Below are 22,890 nucleotides of genomic sequence, written 5' to 3' on the forward strand. Positions count from 1 at the left end.
CCCACCACTGCGACCTGTACGCTCTCGTTGGCTGGCCCTCGCTTCATACTCGTCGCCAAACCCACTGGCTCCAGGTCATCTACAAGACCCTGCTAGGTAAAGTCCCCCCTTATCTCAGCTCGCTGGTCACCATAGCAACACCCACCTGTAGCATGCGCTCCAGCAGGTATATCTCTCTGGTCACCCCCAAAACCAATTCCTCCTTTGGCCGCCTCTCCTTCCAGTTCTCTGCTGCCAACGACTGGAATGAACTACAAAAATCTCTGAAACTGGAAACACTTATCTCCCTCACTAGCTTTAAGCACCAGCTGTCAGAGCAGCTCACAGATTACTGCACCTGTACATAGCCCATCTATAATTTAGCCCAAACAACTACCTCTTCCCCTACTGTATTTATTTATTTATTTTGCTCCTTTGCACCCCAATATTTCTATTTATACTTTTCACATTCTTCCACTGCAAATCTACCATTTCAGTGTTTTACTTGCTATATTGTATTTACTTTGCCACCATGGCCTTTTTTTTGCCTTCACCTCCCTTATCTCACCTCATTTGCTCACATTGTATATTGACTTATTTTTCTATTGTATTATTGACTGTATGTTTGTTTTACTCCATGTGTAACTCTGTGTTGTTGTATGTGTCGAACTGCTTTGCTTTATCTTGGCTAGGTTGCAATTGTTGATGAGAACTTGTTCTCAACTTGCCTACCTGGTTACAGAAAGGTGAAATAAAATTTTAAATTTTTAAAAATACATACATTACCGTTCAAAAGTTTGGGGTCACTTAGAAATGTCTGTTTTTGAAAGAAAAGCACATTTTCTGTCCATTAAAATAACATCAAATTGATCAGAAATACAGTGTAGACATTGTTAATGACTATTGTAGCTGGAAACAGCTGTTTTTTAATGGAATTTTTACAAAGGCGTACAGAGGCCCATTATCAGCAACCATCACTCCTGTGTTCCAATGGCATCTTGTGCTAGCTAATCCAAGTTTCTCGTTTTAAAAGGCTAATTGATCATTAGAAAACTTTTGCAATTATGTTAGCACAGCTGAAAACTGTTATTCTGAATAAAGAATCAAGAAATCTGGCCTTCTTTAGATTAGTTGAGTATCTGGAGCATCAGCATTTGTGGGTTCGATTACAGGCTCAAAATGGCCAGAAACAAATAACTTTCTTCTAAAGCTCGTCAGTCTATTCTTGATCTGAGAAATGAATGCTATTCCATGCGAGAAATTGCCAAGAAACTGAAAAGTTCGTACAACGCTGTGTACTACTCCCTTCACAGAACAGAAAGAGGAGTGGGAGGCCCCGTGCACAACTGAACAAGAGGACAAGTACATTAGAGTGTCTAGTTTGAGAAACAGATGCCTCACAAGTCCTCAACTGGCAGCTTCATTAAATAGTACCCGCAAAACACCAGTCTCAACGTCAACAGTGAAGAGGCAACTCCGGGATGCTGGCCTTCTAGGCAGAGTTGCAAAGAAAAAGCCATATCACAGACTGGCCAATAAAAATAAAAGATTAAGATTGGCAAAAGAACACAGACACTGGACAGAGGAAGTGTCACGGCTGTCGAAAGAAGAGGACCAAGGTGCAGCGTTGTGAGCGTACATATTCCTTTATTTATATGACTCCGACAAATACAATAAACAATCCAAAATAGTGTCAACAAACAAAGACAACTACCCACAAAGACATGTGGGAAAAAGGTCTGCCTAAGTATGGTTCCCAATCAGAGACAATGATAGACAGCTGTCCCTGATTGAGAACCATACCCGGCCAAAACAAAGAAATAAAAAAAATAGAAAAATTAACATAGAATGCCCACCCAAATCACACCCTGACCAAACCAAAATAGAGACATAAAAAGCTCTCTAAGGTCAGGGCGTGACAGGAAAATTAGAAACAAGTGTTATGGACAGACAAACCTAAGTTTGAGGTGTTCGGATCACAAAGAAGAACATTCTTGAGACACAGAAAAAATTAAAAGATGCTGTAGGAGTGCTTGATGCCATCTGTCAATCATTGTGGAGGCAATGTGATGGTCTGGGGGTGCTTTGGTGATGGTAAAGTGGGAGATTTGTACAGGGTAAAAGGGATCTTGAAAAGGGAAGGCTATCACTCCATTTTGCAATGCCATGCCATACCCTGTGAACGGCACTTAATTGGAGACAATTTCCTCCTACAACAGGATAATGACCCAAAGCACAGCTTCAAACTATGCAAAAACTATTTAAGGAAGAAGCAATCAGCTGGTATTCTGTTTGGAGTGTCCAGCACAGTCACCGGATCTCAACCCTATTGTGTTGTTGTAGGAGCAGCTTAACCGTATGGTACATAAGTGCCAATCAAGCCAATCCAACTTGTGGGAGGTGCTTCAGGAAGCATGGGGTGAAATCTCTTCAGAATACCTCAACAAATTGACAACTAGAATGCCAAAGGTCTGCAGGGTTGTAATTGTGGCAAATGGAGGATTCTTTGACGAAGAAATGTTTGAAGGACACAATTATTATATCAGTGAAAAATCATTATTTATAACCTTGTCAACATCTTGACTATATTTCCTATTCATTTTGCAACTCATTTAATTTACGTTTTCATGAAAAACAAGGACATTTCTAAGTGACCCCAAACTTTTGAACGGTAGTGTAATGTACGCCTAAAGGTCTGGAGGGCTGAGGCTAAGGGCCAGGACAGGGTGTAAAGGAAAGCTATACTGTTGCTGCTACTGTAGCTGTCAGACCAAGCAGGATGTCCAATGGAAAAACAAACAGCAGTGTGGAGTTAGAGAGTGTGTCAACCTCCTGCTAGGAGTCTCAGGCTGGGCTATACTATGTATGTTTCCTCTTTAAACCTGGACTGACCTACTTACACTCTCATTTTACATTGATTTAGTCACCATTTTTCAATATCTGTACTGACACACACAAGCACATACGTTTGAGATCTCTATCCTTGCAGTCACGGTGACACAAAACAAGTCTGAAATCTATCCACTGACAGAAAAGCTTGACATTTTACACTAAGTTACTCACACAGAGTAAGAAATGACACACCAGTTCACAGTACTTGTAACGAGTGCGCTGGGAGTTGGGAAGCTCAAGTTCAGGGAGTGCATAATTGAATAAACAAATGAACGAAACACGAACAACACACAGACAGGAAACTGAAACAGAAATAATGATGCATGGGGAAGGAACCAATGGGAGTGACATATTCTGACATATTCTGAGTAGGTAATCAGGGAAGTGATGGAGTCCAGGTGAGTCTAATGATGCGCAGGTGCGTTTAACGATGGTAAACAGGTGTGCGCCATAACGAGCAGCCTGGTGACCTAGAGGCCGGAGAGGGAGCACACATGACAGTACTACCTTTACCACTAGACTGTGTCCAACACGTGACAGTACTAACCCTACCACTAGACTGTGTCCAACACATGACAGTACTACATTTACCACTAGACTGTGTCCAACACGTGACAGTACTAACCCTACCACTAGATTGTGTCCAACACATGACAGTACTACCTTTACCACTAGACTGTGTCCAACACATGACAGTACTAACCCTATCACTAGACGGTGTCCAACACATAACCCTACAGTCCAACACATGGCAACCCCTTTACCACTAGACTGTGTCCCAACTAACTATCATGTGTCCAACACATAACAGTACTAACCCTACCTCTAGACTGTGTCCAACACATGGCAGTACTAACCCTACCACTAGACTGTGTCCAACAAATGACAGTACTAACCCTACCACTAGACTGTGTCCAACACATAACAGTACTAACCCTACCTCTAGACTGTGTCCAACACATGACAGTACTACCTTTACCACTAGACTGTGTCCAACACATGACAGTACTAACCCTACCACTAGACTGTGTCCAACACATGACAGTACTAACCCTACCACTAGACTGTGTCCAACACGTGACAGTACTAACCCTACCACTAGACTGTGTCCAACACGTGACAGTACTAACCCTACCACTAGACTGTGTCCAACACATGACAGTACAACCTTTACCACTAGACTGTGTCCAACATGTGACAGTACTAACCCTACCACTAGACTGTGTCCAACACATGACAGTACTACCTTTACCACTAGACTGTGTCCAACACGTGACAGTACTAACCCTACCACTAGACTGTGTCCAACACATGACAGTACTACCTTTACCACTAGACTGTGTCCAACACATGACAGTACTAACCCTACCACTAGACTGTGTCCAACACATGACAGTACTAACCCTACCACTAGACTGTGTCCAACACATGACAGTACTACCTTTACCACTAGACTGTGTCCAACACATGACAGTACTAACCCTACCACTAGACTGTGTCCAACACATGACAGTACTAACCCTACCACTAGACTGTGTCCAACACATGACAGTACTAACCCTACCACTAGACTGTGTCCAACACATGACAGTACTACCTTTACCACTAGACTGTGTCCAACACATGACAGTACTAACCCTACCACTAGACTGTGTCCAACACATGACAGTACTACCTTTACCACTAGACTGTGTCCAACACATGACAGTACTAACCCTACCACTAGACTGTGTCCAACACATGACAGTACTACCTTTACCACTAGACTGTGTCCAACACATGACAGTACTAACCCTACCACTAGACTGTGTCCAACACATGACAGTACTAACCCTATCACTAGACGGTGTCCAACACATAACAGTACTAACCCTACCTCTAGACTGTGTCCAACACATGGCAGTACTAACCCTACCACTAGACTGTGTCCAACAAATGACAGTACTAACCCTACCACTAGACTGTGTCCAACACATAACAGTACTAACCCTACCTCTAGACTGTGTCCAACACATGACAGTACTACCATGACAGTTAACCCTACTAGACTGTGTCCAACACATGACAGTACTAACCCTACCACTAGACTGTGTCCAACACATGACAGTACTAACCCTACCACTAGACTGTGTCCAACACGTGACAGTACTAACCCTACCACTAGACTGTGTCCAACACGTGACAGTACTAACCCTACCACTAGACTGTGTCCAACACATGACAGTACAACCTTTACCACTAGACTGTGTCCAACATGTGACAGTACTAACCCTACCACTAGACTGTGTCCAACACATGACAGTACTACCTTTACCACTAGACTGTGTCCAACACATGACAGTACTAACCCTACCACTAGACTGTGTCCAACACATGACAGTACTACCTTTACCACTAGACTGTGTCCAACACATGACAGTACTAACCCTACCACTAGACTGTGTCCAACACATGACAGTACTAACCCTACCACTAGACTGTGTCCAACACATGACAGTACTACACTAGACTGTGTCCAACACATGACAGTACTTACCACTAGACTGTGTCCAACACATGACAGTACTAACCCTACCACTAGACTGTGTCCAACACATGACAGTACTAACCCTACCACTAGACTGTGTCCAACACATGACAGTACTAACCCTACCACTAGACTGTGTCCAACACATGACAGTACTACCTTTACCACTAGACTGTGTCCAACACATGACAGTACTAACCCTACCACTAGACTGTGTCCAACACATGACAGTACTACCTTTACCACTAGACTGTGTCCAACACATGACAGTACTAACCCTACCACTAGACTGTGTCCAACACATGACAGTACTACCTTTACCACTAGACTGTGTCCAACACATGACAGTACTAACCCTACCACTAGACTGTGTCCAACACATGACAGTACTAACCCTACCACTAGACTGTGTCCAACACATGACAGTACTAACCCTACCACTAGACTGTGTCCAACACATGACAGTACTAACCCTACCCTAGACTGTGTCCAGACTGTGTCCAACACGTGACAGTACTACCTTTACCACTAGACTGTGTCCAACACATGACAGTACTAACCCTACCACTAGACTGTGTCCAACACATGACAGTACTAACTACCACTAGACTGTGTCCAACACATGACAGTACTAACCCTACCACTAGACTGTGTCCAACACATGACAGTACTACCACCCATGACAGTACTAACCCTACCTAGACTGTGTCCAACACATGACAGTACTAACCCTACCACTAGACTGTGTCCAACACATGACAGTACTAACCCTACCACTAGACTGTGTCCAACACATGACAGTACTAACCCTACCACTAGACTGTGTCCAACACATGACAGTACCACTAACCCTACCACTAGACTGTGTCCAACACATGACAGTACTAACCTTTACCACTAGACTGTGTCCAACACATGACAGTACTACCTTTACCACTAGACTGTGTCCAACACATGACAGTACTACCTTTACCACTAGACTGTGTCCAACACATGACAGTACTAACCCTACCACTAGACTGTGTCCAACACATGACAGTACTACCTTTACCACTAGACTGTGTCCAACACATGACAGTACTAACCCTACCACTAGACTGTTTTTTATTTTTTTATTTTTTTATTTCACCTTTATTTAACCAGGTAGGCCAGTTGAGAACAAGTTCTCATTTGCAACTGCGACCTGGCCAAGATAAAGCATAGCAGTGTGAGCAGACAACACAGAGTTACACATGGAATAAACAATTAACAAGTCAATAACACAGTAGAAAACAAAGGGGGGAGTCTATATACAATGTGTGCAAAAGGCATGAGGAGGTAGGCGAATAATTACAATTTTGCAGATTAACACTGGAGTGATAAATGATCAGATGGTCATGTACAGGTAGAAATATTGGTGTGCAAAAGAGCAAGTAAATAAATAAAAACAGTATGGGGATGAGGTAGGTGAAAATGGGTGGGCTATTTACCAATAGACTATGTACAGCAGCAGCGATCGGTTAGCTGCTCAGATAGCTGATGTTTGAAGTTGGTGAGGGAGATAAAAGTCTCCAACTTCAGCGATTTTTGCAATTCGTTCCAGTCACAGGCAGCAGAGTACTGGAACGAAAGGCGGCCAAATGAGGTGTTGGCTTTAGGGATGATCAGTGAGATACACCTGCTGGAGCGCGTGCTACGGATGGGTGTTGCCATCGTGACCAGTGAACTGAGATAAGGCGGAGCTTTACCTAGCATGGACTTGTAGATGACCTGGAGCCAGTGGGTCTGGCGACGAATATGTAATGAGGGCCAGCCGACTAGAGCATACAGGTCGCAGTGGTGGGTGGTATAAGGTGCTTTAGTGACAAAACGGATGGCACTGTGATAGACTGCATCCAGTTTGCTGAGTAGAGTGTTGGAAGCCATTTTGTAGATGACATCGCCGAAGTCGAGGATCGGAAGGATAGTCAGTTTTACTAGGGTAAGCTTGGCGGCGTGAGTGAAGGAGGCTTTGTTGCGGAATAGAAAGCCGACTCTTGATTTGATTTTCGATTGGAGATGTTTGATATGAGTCTGGAAGGAGAGTTTGCAGTCTAGCCAGACACCTAGGTACTTATAGATGTCCACATATTCAAGGTCGGAACCATCCAGGGTGGTGATGCTAGTCGGGCATGCGGGTGCAGGCAGCGATCGGTTGAAAAGCATGCATTTGGTTTTACTAGCGTTTAAGAGCAGTTGGAGGCCACGGAAGGAGTGTTGTATGGCATTGAAGCTTGTTTGGAGGTTAGATAGCACAGTGTCCAATGACGGGCCGAAAGTATATAGAATGGTGTCGTCTGCGTAGAGGTGGATCAGGGAATCGCCCGCAGCAAGAGCAACATCATTGATATATACAGAGAAAAGAGTCGGCCTGAGAATTGAACCCTGTGGCACCCCCATAGAGACTGCCAGAGGACCGGACAGCATGCCCTCCGATTTGACACACTGAACTCTGTCTGCAAAGTAATTGGTGAACCAGGCAAGGCAGTCATCCGAAAAACCGAGGCTACTGAGTCTGCCGATAAGAATATGGTGATTGACAGAGTCGAAAGCCTTGGCAAGGTCAATGAAGACGGCTGCACAGTACTGTCTTTTATCGATGGCGGTTATGATATCGTTTAGTACCTTGAGTGTTGCTGAGGTGCACCCGTGACCGGCTCGGAAACCAGATTGCACAGCGGAGAAGGTACGGTGGGATTCGAGATGGTCAGTGACCTGTTTGTTGACTTGGCTTTCGAAGACCTTAGATAGGCAGGGCAGGATGGATATAGGTCTGTAACAGTTTGGGTCCAGGGTGTCTCCCCCTTTGAAGAGGGGGATGACTGCGGCAGCTTTCCAATCCTTGGGGATCTCAGACGTTATGAAAGAGAGGTTGAACAGGCTGGTAATAGGGGTTGCGACAATGGCGGCGGAAAGTTTCAGAAATAGGGGGTCCAGATTGTCAAGCCCAGCTGATTTGTACGGGTCCAGGTTTTGCAGCTCTTTCAGAACATCTGCTATCTGGATTTGGGTAAAGGAGAACCTGGAGAGGCTTGGGCGAGGAGCTGCCGGGGGGCAGAGCTGTTGGCCGAGGTTGGAGTAGCCAGGCGGAAGGCATGGCCAGCCGTTGAGAAATGCTTATTGAAGTTTTCGATAATCATGGATTTATCGGTGGTGACCGTGTTACCTAGCCTCAGTGCAGTGGGCAGCTGGGAGGAGGTGCTCTTGTTCTCCATGGACTTCACAGTGTCCCAGAACTTTTTGGAGTTGGAGCTACAGGATGCAAACTTCTGCCTGAAGAAGCTGGCCTTAGCTTTCCTGACTGACTGCGTGTATTGGTTCCGGACTTCCCTGAACAGTTGCATATCCCGGGACTATTCGATGCTATTGCAGTCCGCCACAGGATGTTTTTGTGCTGGTCGAGGGCAGTCAGGTCTGGGGTGAACCAAGGACTGTATCTGTTCTTAGTTCTGCATTTTTTGAACGGAGCATGCTTATCTAAAATGGTGAGGAAGTTACTTTTAAAGAATGACCAGGCATCCTCAACTCACGGGATGAGGTCAATGTCCTTCCAGGATACCCGGGCCAGGTCGATTAGAAAGGCCTGCTCACAGAAGTGTTTTAGGGAGCGTTTGACAGTGATGAGGGGTGGTCGTTTGACTGCGGCTCCGTAGCGGATACAGGCAATGAGGCAGTGATCGCTGAGATCCTGGTTGAAGACAGCAGAGGTGTATTTGGAGGGCCAGTTGGTCAGGATGACATCTATGAGGGTGCCCTTGTTTACAGAGTTAGGGTTGTACCTGGTGGGTTCCTTGATGATTTGTGTGAGATTGAGGGCATCTAGCTTAGATTGTAGGACTGGCGGGGTGTTAAGCATATCCCAGTTTAGGTCACCTAACAGAACAAACTCTGAGGCTAGATGGGGGGCGATCAATTCACAAATGGTGTCCAGGGCACAGCTGGGGGCTGAGGGGGGTCGGTAGCAGGCGGCAACAGTGAGAGACTTATTTCTGGAGAGAGTAATTTTCAAAATTAGTAGTTTGAACTGTTTGGGTATGGACCTGGAAAGTATGACATTACTTTGCAGGCTATCTCTGCAGTAGACTGCAACTCCTCCCCCTTTAGCAGTTCTATCTTGACGGAAGATGTTATAGTTGGGTATGGAAATCTCTGAATTTTTGGTGGCCTTCCTGAGCCAGGATTCAGACACAGCAAGGACATCAGGGTTAGCAGAGTGTGCTAGAGCAGTGAGTAAAACAAACTTAGGGAGGAGGCTTCTGATGTTGACATGCATGAAACCAAGGCTTTTTCGATCACAGAAGTCAACAAAAGAGGGTGCCTGGGGACATGCAGGGCCTGGGTTTACCTCCACATCACCCGCGGAACAGAGAAGGAGTAGTATGAGGGTGCGGCTAAAGGCTATCAAAACTGGTCGCCTAGAGCGTTGGGGACAGAGAATAAGAGGAGCAGGTTTCTGGGCATGGTAGAATATATTCAGGGCATAATGCGCAGACAGGGGTATGGTGGGGTGCGGGTACAGCGGGGGTAAGCCCAGGCACTGGGTGATGATGAGAGAGGTTGTGTCTCTGGACATGCTGGTTGTAATGGGTGAGGTCACCGCATGTGTGGGAGGTGGGACAAAGGAGTTATCAGGGGTATGAAGAGTAGAACTAGGGGCTCCATTGTGAACTAGAACAATGATAACTAACCTGAGCAACAGTATACAAGGCATATTGACATTTGAGAGAGACATACAGCGAGGCATACAGTAATCACAGGTGTTGAATTGGGAAAGCTAGCTTAAACAGTAGGTGAGACAACAGCTAATCAGCTAGCACAACAACAGCAGGTAAAATGGCGTTGACTAGGCAACGGGGCCGACAGATAAAACATAAACAAGCAGAATGGAGTACCGTGATTAATGGACAGTCCAGAATGCATCAGCTATGTAGCCAAGAGATCAGTGTCCAGGGGGCAGTGGTGGATGGGGCAGGGAAGCTGGACTGGCGAGTGTTATCCAGGTTGAAAAAAAAGTTAACAATGACTAAATAGCTTGTAGCTAGTTAGCTGGTTAGCTTCTGGAGGTTCTTGAGTGTGTTCTAAAAATTAAAAATAATAGCGATTCCGTATCACATTGGGTGAGGCAGGTTTCCGGAAAGGTATAAACAGATTAAAAATCAAGAAGAGATAGAAAGTAAATATGGGTCCGGTGAGTGTTTGGGACGCGGCGATTCAGACGGTTAGCAGGCCTGTGCTAACAAGCTAAAAGTTCGTAGGCCTGGGCTAGACAAGCTAGCAGTTAGCAGGCCTGTGCTAACAAGCTAACATTTCGTAGGCCCGGGCTAGACAAGCTAGCAGTTAGCAGGCCTGTGCTAACAAGCTAACAGTTCGTAGGCCCGGGCTAAACAAGGTAGCAGTTAGCGGACCGGGGCTAGACAAGCTAGCAGTTAGCAGGCCGAGTTTAGCAAGCAGGGAGATAGCGAGGGCTAGAGAGTTGGCCTTTAGGGGACGTCGCGATGGGGTGAGTCTGTTTATTCCTCTTCATGCGGTGACATCGATAGACCGGTCGTGGGCCCGGGTATTGTAGCCCAGGAGGATGCTACGGTGGTAGTACAGGTGCGCTGGCCGGGCTAGCTTCACGCTAAGTGGGTGGAAGCGCTAGCCAGGAGTAATCATCCGGGGTTGCGGTTTAGCTAGATAGCTAGTTGTGAAGATCCAGCTGAAATGTTCAGTTTGCGGTGGGAGTCCAGGGATGAATCCGGGGATGAAAAATAAATAGGTCCGTTATGCTCTGGTTAGAGTCGCGTTGTTCGAGCTGGCGAGAGCTTTCCGAGCTAAAGGTTAGCTTAGCTGATGACCGGTTAGCTGAAGACCGCTAGCATAGCTGGTGGTTAGCCGGCTAGCTTCAGTTGAGGGGTTCCGGTTCCGAAGTAAATATAAATACTTTAGGAAAAATAGCTACATTGGGTGAGGCGGGTTGCAGGAGAGTATTTGGAAGTATTGACAAGTATACTGTGTCCAACACATGACAGTACTACCTTTACCACTAGACTGTGTCCAACACATGACAGTAGTAACCCTACCACTAGACTGTGTCCAACACATGACATTACTAACGCTACCACTAGACTGTCCCACACATGACAGTACTAACCCTACCACTAGACTGTGTCCAACACATGACAGTACTAACCCTACCACTAGACTGTGTCCAACACATGACAGTACTACCTTTACCACTAGACTGTGTCCAACACATGACAGTACTAACCCTACCACTAGACTGTGTCCAACACATGACAGTACTACCTTTACCACTAGACTGTGTCCAACACATAACAGTACTAACCCTACCACTAGACTGTGTCCAACACATGACAGTACTACCTTTACCACTAGACTGTGTCCAACACATAACAGTACTAACGCTACCACTAGACTGTGTCCAACACATGACAGTACTACCTTTACCACTAGACTGTGTCCAACACATGACAGTACCAACACATGACAGTACTAACCCTACCACTAGACTGTGTCCAACACATGACAGTACTACCTTTACCACTAGACAGTGTCCAACACATGACAGTACTAACCCTACCACTAGACTGTGTCCAACACATGACAGTACTAACCTTACCACTAGACTGTGTCCAACACATGACATTACTAACCCTACCACTAGACTGTCCAACACATGACAGTACTAACCCTACCACTAGACTGTGTCCAACACATGACAGTACTAACCCTACCACTAGACTGTGTCCAACACATGACAGTACATAACCCTACCACTAGACTGTGTCCAACACATGACAGTACTAACCCTACCACTAGACTGTGTCCAACACATGACAGTACTACCTTTACCACTAGACTGTGTCCAACACATGACAGTACTAACCCTACCACTAGACTGTGTCCAACACATGACAGTACTAACCCTACCACTAGACTGTGTCCAACACATGACAGTACTAACCCTACCACTAGACTGTGTCCAACACATGACAGTACTAACCCTACCACTAGACTGTGTCCAACACATGACAGTACTAACCCTACCACTAGACTGTGTCCAACACATGACAGTACTAACCCTACCACTAGACTGTGTCCAACACATGACAGTACTACCTTTACCACTAGACTGTGTCCAACACATGACAGTACTAACCCTACCACTAGACTGTGTCCAACACATGACAGTACTAACCCTAGACCACTAGACTGTGTCCAACACATGACAGTACTACAGTACCCTACCACTAGACTGTGTCCAACACATGACAGTACTAACCCTACCACTAGACTGTGTCCAACACATAACAGTACTAACCCTACCACTAGACTGTGTCCAACACATGACAGTACTAACCCTACCACTAGACTGTGTCCAACACATGACAGTACTACCTTTACCACTAGACTGTGTCCAACACATGACAGTACGAACCCTACCACTAGACTGTGTCCAACACATGGCAGTACTAACCCTACCACTAGACTGTGTCCAACACATGACAGTACTACCTTTACCACTAGACTGTGTCCAACACATGACAGTACTACCTTTACCACTAGACTGTGTCCAACACATGACAGTACTAACCCTACCACTAGACTGTGTCCAACACTGTGTGACAGTACTAACCCTACCACTAGACTGTGTCCAACACATGACAGTACTAACCCTACCACTAGACTGTGTCCAACACATAACAGTACTACCTTTACCACTAGACTGTGTCCAACACATGACAGTACTACCTTTACCACTAGACTGTGTCCAACACATAACAGTACTACCTTTACCACTAGACTGTGTCCAACACATGACAGTACGAACCCTACCACTAGACTGTGTCCAACACATGGCAGTACTAACCCTACCACTAGACTGTGTCCAACACATGACAGTACTACCTTTACCACTAGACTGTGTCCAACACATGACAGTACTACCTTTACCACTAGACTGTGTCCAACACATGACAGTACTAACCCTACCACTAGACTGTGTCCAACACGTGACAGTACTAACCCTACGACTAGACTGTGTCCAACACATGACAGTACTAACCCTACCACTAGACTGTGTCCAACACATAACAGTACTACCTTTACCACTAGACTGTGTCCAACACATGACAGTACTACCTTTACCACTAGACTGTGTCCAACACATGACAGTACTGAACCCTTTACCACTAGACTGTGTCCAACACATGACAACTTTACCATGACAGTACTAAACCCCTACCACTAGACTGTGTCCAACACATGACAGTACTAACCCTACCACTAGACTGTGTCCAACACATGACAGTACTACCTTTTACCACTAGACTGTGTCCAACACATGACAGTACTAACCCTACCACTAGACTGTGTCCAACACATGACAGTGTCCAACACATGACAGTACTACTTTTACCACTAGACTGTGTCCAACACATGACAGTACTAACCCTACCACTAGACTGTGTCCAACACGTGACAGTACTACCTTTACCACTAGACTGTGTCAAACACATGACAGTACTAACCCTACCACTAGACTGTGTCCAACACGTGACAGTACTAACCCTACCACTAGACTGTGTCCAACACATGACAGTACTACCTTTACCACTAGACTGTGTCCAACACATGACAGTACTACCTTTACCACTAGACTGTGTCCAACACATGACAGTACTACCTTTACCACTAGACTGTGTCCAACACATGACAGTATTACCTTTACCACTAGACTGTGTCCAAAACATGCTAGTCCTGAAATGATTCAATATGTCACGAGTGGCCCCAGATGTATTGTAAGGTTAATAATAAACAAGAATAAGTCATCACGTCTATAATACTCTGAATTACAGTTGATTTTGGACACATTGTTGTTGGAACACACTCAATCTGGTTGTTTCCCGATCTTTCTCAATCCGTGTCAAATGTGTGTTTGTTTCTGGTGAGGCTTGGGCGTGTTGAGGTTCACTGGGAAAAAAATCCAAAGCACAGAGACACTCTTGCTCTCTCTAGCACACACTCTCTCTCACACACAACACACACTTCTTTCTGTTTGTTTGTATGTGTGGCCCACTGGCTCCAAGGCCTCTGAAGGGGGAAAATGTGAGATTTTGACATTCCCCTCGTCGGTTGCGGTCTCACAAGGAGCCAAGTCAAAGTGGGCTGGCGTGGGTCTGGTCTCTAACGGCACTGGGCAGTCTGGAACACTCCCCTTCCCTCCGCTCCCCTCTGCTCTCCTCCGCTCTCCTCCGCTCCCCTCCACTCTCCTCCCCTTCCCTCCGCTCCCCTCCGCTCTCCTCCGCTCTCCTCCGCTCCCTTCCCCTTCCCTCCGCTCTCCTCCGCTCCCCTCCCCTCTGCTCTCCTCCCCTTCCCTTCGCTCCCCTCCGCTCTCCTCCGCTCCCCTCCCCTTCCCTCCTCCGCTCTCCGCTCCCCTCCGCTCCCCTCCGCTCCCCTCCGCTCTCCTCCCCTCCCCTCCGCTCCCCTCCGCTCTCCTCCGCTCTCCTCCGCTCTCCTCCCCTTCCCTCCGCTCTCCTCCGCTCCCCTCCGCTCTCCTCCGCTCCCCTCCCCTTCCCTCCGCTCCCCTCCACTCTCCTCCGCTCCCAGATTTTCCCCCACTTCACTTCCTCTCCCTTCTCCATCACTCCACGGTTATCATTTAGATGTTTGTGGCTCCTACAGACATGTTAGTCTATGAGTAGCTTGAGTAAATGTTTATCAGAAAAGTTTGCACAATAAATACGCATGCTATCGTACCTTACCTCAGAAAAAGCCCCCCTACTTCTTCACCAATGACAACAGGTTCTGGATTAATGATTGAGTTTCTAGATCTTATCTCAGCGAGTTTGATTGGCAGCCCCCATGAGAGACAGAACCAGGCTAAATACAGGGAGGGACAGAAGGAGAGCGAGGGAGAAGACAGTTTAGCCTTATTCCCTTGCTGAAGTTCCGTTGTGTTAGACTAGCCTGTGAAACTCAAAGCCATGCTCTATCAGTCCATTCACTCCCGTAGCCCTCTGAACAGAGGCGTATAAAACAGGCTGACATATTGTGAAAACCATGACACAGTCTACCCGAGAAACTACCTGTGAAATAACCTACAGTATAAATTGAACTTGTGTGACTGTGTAACAACGTCTATGATCTGTTTCCAGGTCTGTGAGCTGGTACGGTTACTGATTGAGAACTGCAGGAAGGTCCTGGGAGATGATGTCACCTCTCTGTTTGGTGCATTCCCTCAGAAGAGCAACAGCAGCGACCATGGATCAGGTAAACAAAGTCTCCATTTATTTACTGAAGAAATAACATCTAAATCCAAATTATGTTGTACAGTGCTCTAAACAAATGCTGTTCGTTTTGGTGGCAGAAAACTTGATAAGATAAAGTTGGATAGGAACAGAAAAGACAGGGAGAAAAGAGATGCCTCCTAGAGGTGGAGTGAGGAAGAGAGAGGTCACAAACCAAGCAGAACTGAAACAACACAGATGTGGTTTAATTTGACACAGCTCTTCACAAGGGTCAAAAAAGTCACGAGTGTGTGTGTATGTGTGTCGACAGCAAGACAGTGGTTCTGTGTATTGGAGCCCTTATCATCGTTAAAAAGCATATTAACCCTGACTAGCTGCAGTGTGTGTGTGTGTGTGTGTGTGTGTGTGTGTGTGTGTGTGTGTGTGTGTGTGTGTGTGTGTGTGTGTGTGTCCGAGTTGAGTGTTTTCTCAGACATGGCCTCTCCATAAGCCTGTGTCTCGGTGAGGTTTGCTGATTGGGGTCAATATGCTGACCTCAGTCACTTCAGTGATTAGTACACTCTCAGTGACTCATTAACACACCAGCCAATTTCCTCCTTCTCCCCTAAACCACCTAAACCAAACTCTTTGAATGGCAGCTGTATGCTAGGGACCATTACAGCACGTTATGCTTAGTTTTCAAATCCTGTGTCTATCTAACGAAATGGAGGTTTGTTCAAACTCAAACTCCCCCTTCTCTCTTTCCCTCTCTCTCTCCCTCCATAGATGTGTCATCTTTCCAGATGAATGACTCATCCTACGACAGCCTGGAGAACGAGTTAAACGAAGACCCAGAGTCGCCCTTCCAGGAGTCCCTCCCTCTGAGAGACAAGGCCATGCCAGACAGCCACAGCAGAGACTCTGTCATTACGCTGAGTGACTGTGACCCAGACCCTGACCCTGAGGCTGACCTCCTACATCTCCCTCCACTGCCCAGACCCAGGAAGTTCACCTCCGCCGTACGCCAACCACAGCCACGTCAGTCCTTTGTCCAATCAAATGGCCCCCGGAGGTTACGACGCAGCTCGGAGCCCGCCCTTGGACACACCCCCGAAGCTCTGATTGTCCAATCAGATAAGCACAGTTTGGCATCACGTAAAGCAAGCTACGATGCGGCGATGGAGGGAGAGGAAGAAGAGGGGGAGGAAGGGGAAGATGAAGTGTTTCTGAAGCAGGGGCTCAGGGCTTTGCAGCTGAAAGACATTGTAGTCACAGGTGGAGAAAGAGGAGGGGTTGGAACTCTAGAGCGGAGGACGCTGAAGCACGCCCCGCCCCCTCCTTTACGATTGGATGCAAGCTGCTCCAGCCTGTCGTCCCCAGCGACCTCCCCCACAGGCTCCTCCCTCAGCTCCCTAGACTCCGCCTTCTCCCAGTATTCCACAGACTATGTCACCAGCGCCGGCTTCCATTTCGCTGAGCCTTCCCCCCACTCCCCACTCTCACCCCGCTTCCCCCTCTCACACCTCTTCCCCCTCTCACCCCGCTTACCCCGCTCCCCCAGGGCTCACCCCCCAAGAGAGACACAGTGGACTGGATCCAAAGCCACCCCCCCCACTCCTCCCGGACCCCGTCCACCCAGCACGGCCTGCACCCCAACACTTGGTTCAAGAGGGACCGACGGCTGTCGCTTCGGCAACCTGACAACGGACACCTGGAGGAGGAAGTGGGGGAGGGGGAAGGGGTTAGCCTCCCAAAATCCCCAGAGGTTAAAGGTGTAGAGGTGACCACCAAGAGGAGGTCCAGTAGCCCTCCATCCTACCAGCAGGCTATCCTACAGCTACAGGGGAGTAGGTCTCCCTTCTACAGAGGCACAGAGAAACCCCTCACCGTAAGGGAGCTACGGCTGCTGCACAACCAGCCCTGCAAAGTCACCCACAGACCCCCCACAGGAAGTGACGTCACCCAGCAGCCCACTGGAATAGGAAGTGAGGTCACCCAGCCCCCCCAGGGTGTGTTCTATGGACAGAGTAGCTCAACACTTACCCTCCAGAGGCATAAGTCTCATTCCCTCACCCCGGCCATGGAGGCCAGCCGCAAGGTCCTCACCATGCCTCGCAGAGCCTCCGAGCCCTCATGCCTGACAGATGCAGCCTCTAGCCTGGAGAGGCCCAGGGTCAAGTCCCGGACCTACAGGGTCAAAGATCAGCAGCTACCTGAGTGCGGACTTAGAGTCTCTGACGTGGAGCCACAGCGGAACGGAGCAGGCCCAAACTCAGAGCCAGGGATCTGCCTATCACCCTCCACCACACGGGCAGTGAGGGACTACTTTTCCTCACAGGGGCGGGTGGATGCAGACGCATGCCTGGGTAGGAGTCAAGAGGTGGCTCTGGCCCTCGTCCAGGGGAAGAGAGAGTGGCAGAGCAGGAAGTGTAGTGACCCGTGTGTTGACGACTTTGACCAAATGTTCTTTGCTGAAGAGTCCTACGTTTAATACATCCAAGAGAATTTTAAGAGTGTCTGGGTTTGTTTTATATGGCTGGTCAATGTTGTTTATAGCATATCGTTTGTATGTTTATATGGTATTGTTGTTGGTGTTTGTATTGTCATATATGTACAGTTATTTTCCCCTGGTCATAGTAGATGTTTGGTTGTGCTTGAGCTCTGTTTCTGCATGTCTGTCATTCAACAACAGGTAGAGCTCTATATTTATGTTCCTATGATGCTTTGTTATAGTGTTATACGACCTGAAAGAAATCCTATGTGTATTTTTGTACATGATGCCAATCCTGCTGCTGTCCTATAGAGTATATTTGCTACAGAACACACCGTTTGTATATCTGATGTCTAATGCTTATGAAAATGAATTACAACGATTATAACAAAACGTTGCTCTTGTGAAAGTATCTTTATGTATCAACGGGAGTATTCATTTCTCTTTATTAAAAAGGCAACATTTTAAAAATGGTTCTTCTGTTAATTTGTGCCTTCTTTTTGACGTTATGGGTCTCCATGACTTGGGTTCTGGACCACGACTCTGCAGGACTGACAAAGTAGGACAAGCTGTACTATACTAAAAGCACAGTGCTGTATTAGTGATAAAATGTCAACTCTTTACACCTGTTTAGCATGAATCATCAGACTCATAGTGTGATGTAAGCATAATATTTCCATGAATAATTCATCTATATGGTCTCTGGTGGCGGAGTGATGTAGGTCTGGGTCTAAGAGGATAGACAGGTCTCTCTCAGCCAGAGAGTCTCTCTGTCACACACCAGACAGGGAGACATGAGCACACATGAGCACGGACAATTATGTAATGGAAGCAGAGCCATGAAGCCCACGGGTTTGGCCCGCCTTCCTGGACCTGCCTCAAAGTATAATATCTGCTCAAAATGTGTGTGTACAAGTTGTGTAGGGCTGGATGCTGTTGTACTTGAATCACTGGAGCATGACTCCATTAGTAATAAGTGTTACGTCTCTAGTCTAAAAGGTACTATATGCTGGCCCACATGGGTCATGTTAACATGCACTGTGGAGTTCTTAGGTCAGGGGTCTAGCTGGATGTTGAAGTGATTCTGCCTGTTTATGTCTAATTTTCGCACCTCTACAGAGGTGGGAAGCTTAGTGGGAAAGCAGTACAAGTAGGAATGGTTGGTTTAGCGAGGGATGGATGGAGTCATTAGTAGTTATAAGTTATAATAACTAGGGTGGACAGGAAAGACTCCTGGCCCTCACAGAACATGCTTCATTAGAATTCACTGTGTAACCCTCTCACCACAAGGCTTGGATAAATCACCTTGGGAATAATGGTGAAAATGACATCTCTGTAAATGAACTTGTATGATAAGTGAGGGGAAAAACAAGAGGCTAGAGATATTACTGAAATATAGACACTGAATGTAAAAGACATTAGGAACACCTTTCCATGATAGACTGACCAGGTGAATCTAGGTGAAAGCTATGATCCCTTATTGATGTCACTTGTTAGATCCACTTCAATCAGTCTAGATGAAAGGGAAGAGACAGGTTAAAGAAGGATTTTTAAGCGTTGAGACAATTGAGACATGGTTTGTGTATGTGTACAATTCAGAGAGCGAATGGGTGAGACTAAATATTTCAGTGCCTTTGAATGGGGTATGGTAGTAGGTTTGAGTGTGTCAAGAACTGCAACACTGCTGGGTTTTTCACACTCAACAGTTTCTCGTATGTATCAAGAATGGTCCACCACCCAAAGGACATGCAGCCAACCTGATACAACTGTGGAACGCTCTCAAGTCCATACCCCGGCGAATTGATGCTGTTCTGAGGGCAATAAGGAGGAGCAACCCAATATTAGGAAGTTGTTCCTAATGTTTTGTACACTAAATGTATACAGGCTTTGAATACCTTTTTCAGGATGTTATCCAATGAAATAAGAAAAAATGCAGCATGACTGAATGAAATAACCACCCAAGGAATACATAATATATATATAGTACAAGTCAAAAGTTTGGACACACCTACACATTCAAGGGCATATCTTTGTTTTCACTATTTTCTACATTGTAGAAATATAGTAAATACATCAAAACTATGAAATAACACATGCGGAATCATGTAGTAGAAACTTTAAACTTTAAAATTTGACTGACTGATTCTCATGTCTTAAAGTAATGATGGACTGTCGATTCTCTTTGCTTATTTAAGCTGTTCTTGCCATAATACAGACTTTGTCTTTTACCAAATATGGATATCTTCTGTATACCACCCCTACCTGTTCAAACACAATTGATTGGCTCAAACGCATTAAGAAGGAAATACAATCCACAAATGAACTTTTAACAAGGCACACCTGTTCATTGAAATGCATTCCAGGTGACTACCGCATGAAGCTGGTTTAGAGAATGCCTAGAGTGTGCAAAGCTGTCATCAAGGTAAAGGGTGGCTACTGTTAAGAATCTCAAATATAAAATAGAGAGAATAAAGTACGGCACACGTCAAAAGATTGATTGATGGCCCTATGTCCGGATGACGTGTGCATGCCCATGTTTGGGCATCCTGTAAGGACATCCTGGCCGGACTTATCATGTGCTTATGCCCATATATGGGCATCCTGTTCCTGTTCTCACGTGTTAGAGGGTGTGCTAATTTATGCATATATTGCATCTATTCCTTTGAAGTTGTCATGATGATTGATGTCTAGGGACCTATTTGAACTGGGGGGATGTGTTTCAACATTTCAAAGAGTATGGCCCCCCCCACCCCCTGTTTTATTGACCTTAGGGCTGTTGTCTATGAAACAGGAATGTCCGGGGGTATTGGGTGTGGCAGACGCATTATAAATAAAGCCCAGAACAAGACATGCGGCCCCAGAACACTAAACAAGATTTTAAAAATAAAACCCAGAACATTAAACAGAAAAGTGGGTCTCCTAGGCCGATTCTCGGGGTGCTATGTGTCTCTTGTGAACCCAATGACAAAAGCCTCGAGAAAGTTTTGTGTGAGACCCCAGAATGATTTAAAGGAGTTTTGGGTAGGAGTGAGGGACATAGGTCTTACATATTCCAACCTGAGGAATCTACGGTTAAAATATTCACAGACAGCGGCCCCAAACCCCTATCAGGCAAAACCCGGGAGTTTTCTCCTGCGCTGCGGATGAGAGAATGGCTTAAGATAAGGCTAGCACTCTGTCAAATTGAACAGGCCCTGAGCGGTACAACGCTCCCTGGATATGCACTGGAAGAACTGGTCTGCGGACCCAGTGATCTGAAGGCCCTAAGAATCGCTTCAATGGCGTATAGCCCTGACTCCAAAGTAACCATTTTAGCATGTGAACAATTTGACAGTGCAAATGCGACGAAGTCTGTAAGTTCATATGTATTTTCCAAAGCATGCAAGGATGTCACCTTTTTTATGCCAGTGTTTAGCTTTAAATTGATTAATTATCCCATATTCATAACCCTTATGAATAAGCTGGACAGTCTTTTCCAAAATCGTGAACAATTACGGCGCTGGCCGCGTCTATCCATACCCAGGATCTACAGGCCCGACGGAGGATCTTTCCCTGGAGTGAAAACTTACGGAGCTTTGATGGAGCGTGCAAGAGAGCCTGTCTTGGCGTTGGTTTTGGTGTTTTTAACTAGATGTACTAAAGATTTAGAATTAAATAAATGGTTTTAAAATTGTATCTCACCCCCTAATGAACGGGAAGCTCTCATTTTCTGTCGCGCCCCGGTCTGTTGCGGAGAAAGGCTTTTCTGGGAAAATGGGCATGTGCGTTTTCAAAAAAACCTATGTATTATTTTATACGAATACAGTCTTCCTACAACAGATAGTTCTAAACATTTTATAGATTATTAAAAGTGTAGTACTGTGTTTGGTAATGATGTACAACTGTTGTACACCAATGTTTATACAAAAAACATTAGGGCATGTTTAAATATTGAGCAGTAAAATTGGTTAATTAATTATAACATGTTTTAAACTGTATGTACTAAATATTTTGAATTAAATAAATGTTTTTGAAAGCAGTATCTCACCATTTAATGAAGGAGCTCTGTCTTTTCGCTCTATCATACATGTCTCGGAGAAAAAATCTGAAAAGCTATGTGCGTGCGCGGGTGTGCGTGTGCGGGTGTGTATGGGTGTGTGTTTCAAAAACAAAGGGTTGGGGGTGTGTGTCTCTGCAGGGTTCGTTTGAAACCATGGTTTGCACTATCAGGCCAACTGTATGTACAGATATCTGCCTACCCCCCATCAAAAAGTGTCTTGGCGTCTCTTAAAATGGGAACTTCCGATTAATTAACACACGTCTTTCAAATCCGAATTTATCTCACCCCAGAGGATGTGGGGGCTAAAAAGTCAAACAGCCCCAGAAAGAATACAATATGTCCAGACAGCCCCCCTAACGGTCCCCCCATATAAATTTACATCGGACACCCCCCAAGCTGCTACCCCTGAGGATGTAGGAAATCAAAAGGCAATACTGGTAGACATAATGGATAGACATCCCCTCCTGCTGGTTTAAATCACTGCCTTTGTAATCTAAAATATTGTGGGGGTACTCCAGGCCCATTTCTAACATACAGGATATCGCCCGAAAAAACATCACCCCAGGATCTGTAAACTCATTCCGTACTATCTCTCGTTAGGGACACGTCCGCGGAACGAGTTTTGTGAAACAGATACTTTAGAGTTATCAGACCGAACAGTTAAAAGATCATCCGTGAATCCATCCTAATGGCGCTTTCTGAAGGTGAGTTA

General features: G+C 46.0%; 1 protein-coding gene across 3 annotated transcripts in view; it reads left to right on the top strand.

The window, feature by feature from the left end:
• The window catches only part of arhgap20 (Rho GTPase activating protein 20), a 75,307-nt gene extending 57,752 nt beyond the window's left edge, over positions 1-17,555 (top strand). For all 3 annotated transcript variants that reach the window (XM_042319782.1, XM_042319781.1, XM_042319780.1), the window contains exons 13-14: positions 15,577-15,691; positions 16,435-17,555. In XM_042319782.1, the coding sequence (XP_042175716.1) occupies positions 15,577-15,691; positions 16,435-17,426 (1,107 nt within the window). In that variant the 3' untranslated portion in view covers positions 17,427-17,555. The remainder of the gene's footprint in view (positions 1-15,576; positions 15,692-16,434) is intronic.
• The last annotated feature ends 5,335 nt before the right edge of the window (positions 17,556-22,890 follow it).

This window comes from Oncorhynchus tshawytscha, linkage group LG03 (assembly GCF_018296145.1).
Source record: "Oncorhynchus tshawytscha isolate Ot180627B linkage group LG03, Otsh_v2.0, whole genome shotgun sequence".
Lineage (NCBI taxonomy): Eukaryota > Metazoa > Chordata > Actinopteri > Salmoniformes > Salmonidae > Oncorhynchus > Oncorhynchus tshawytscha.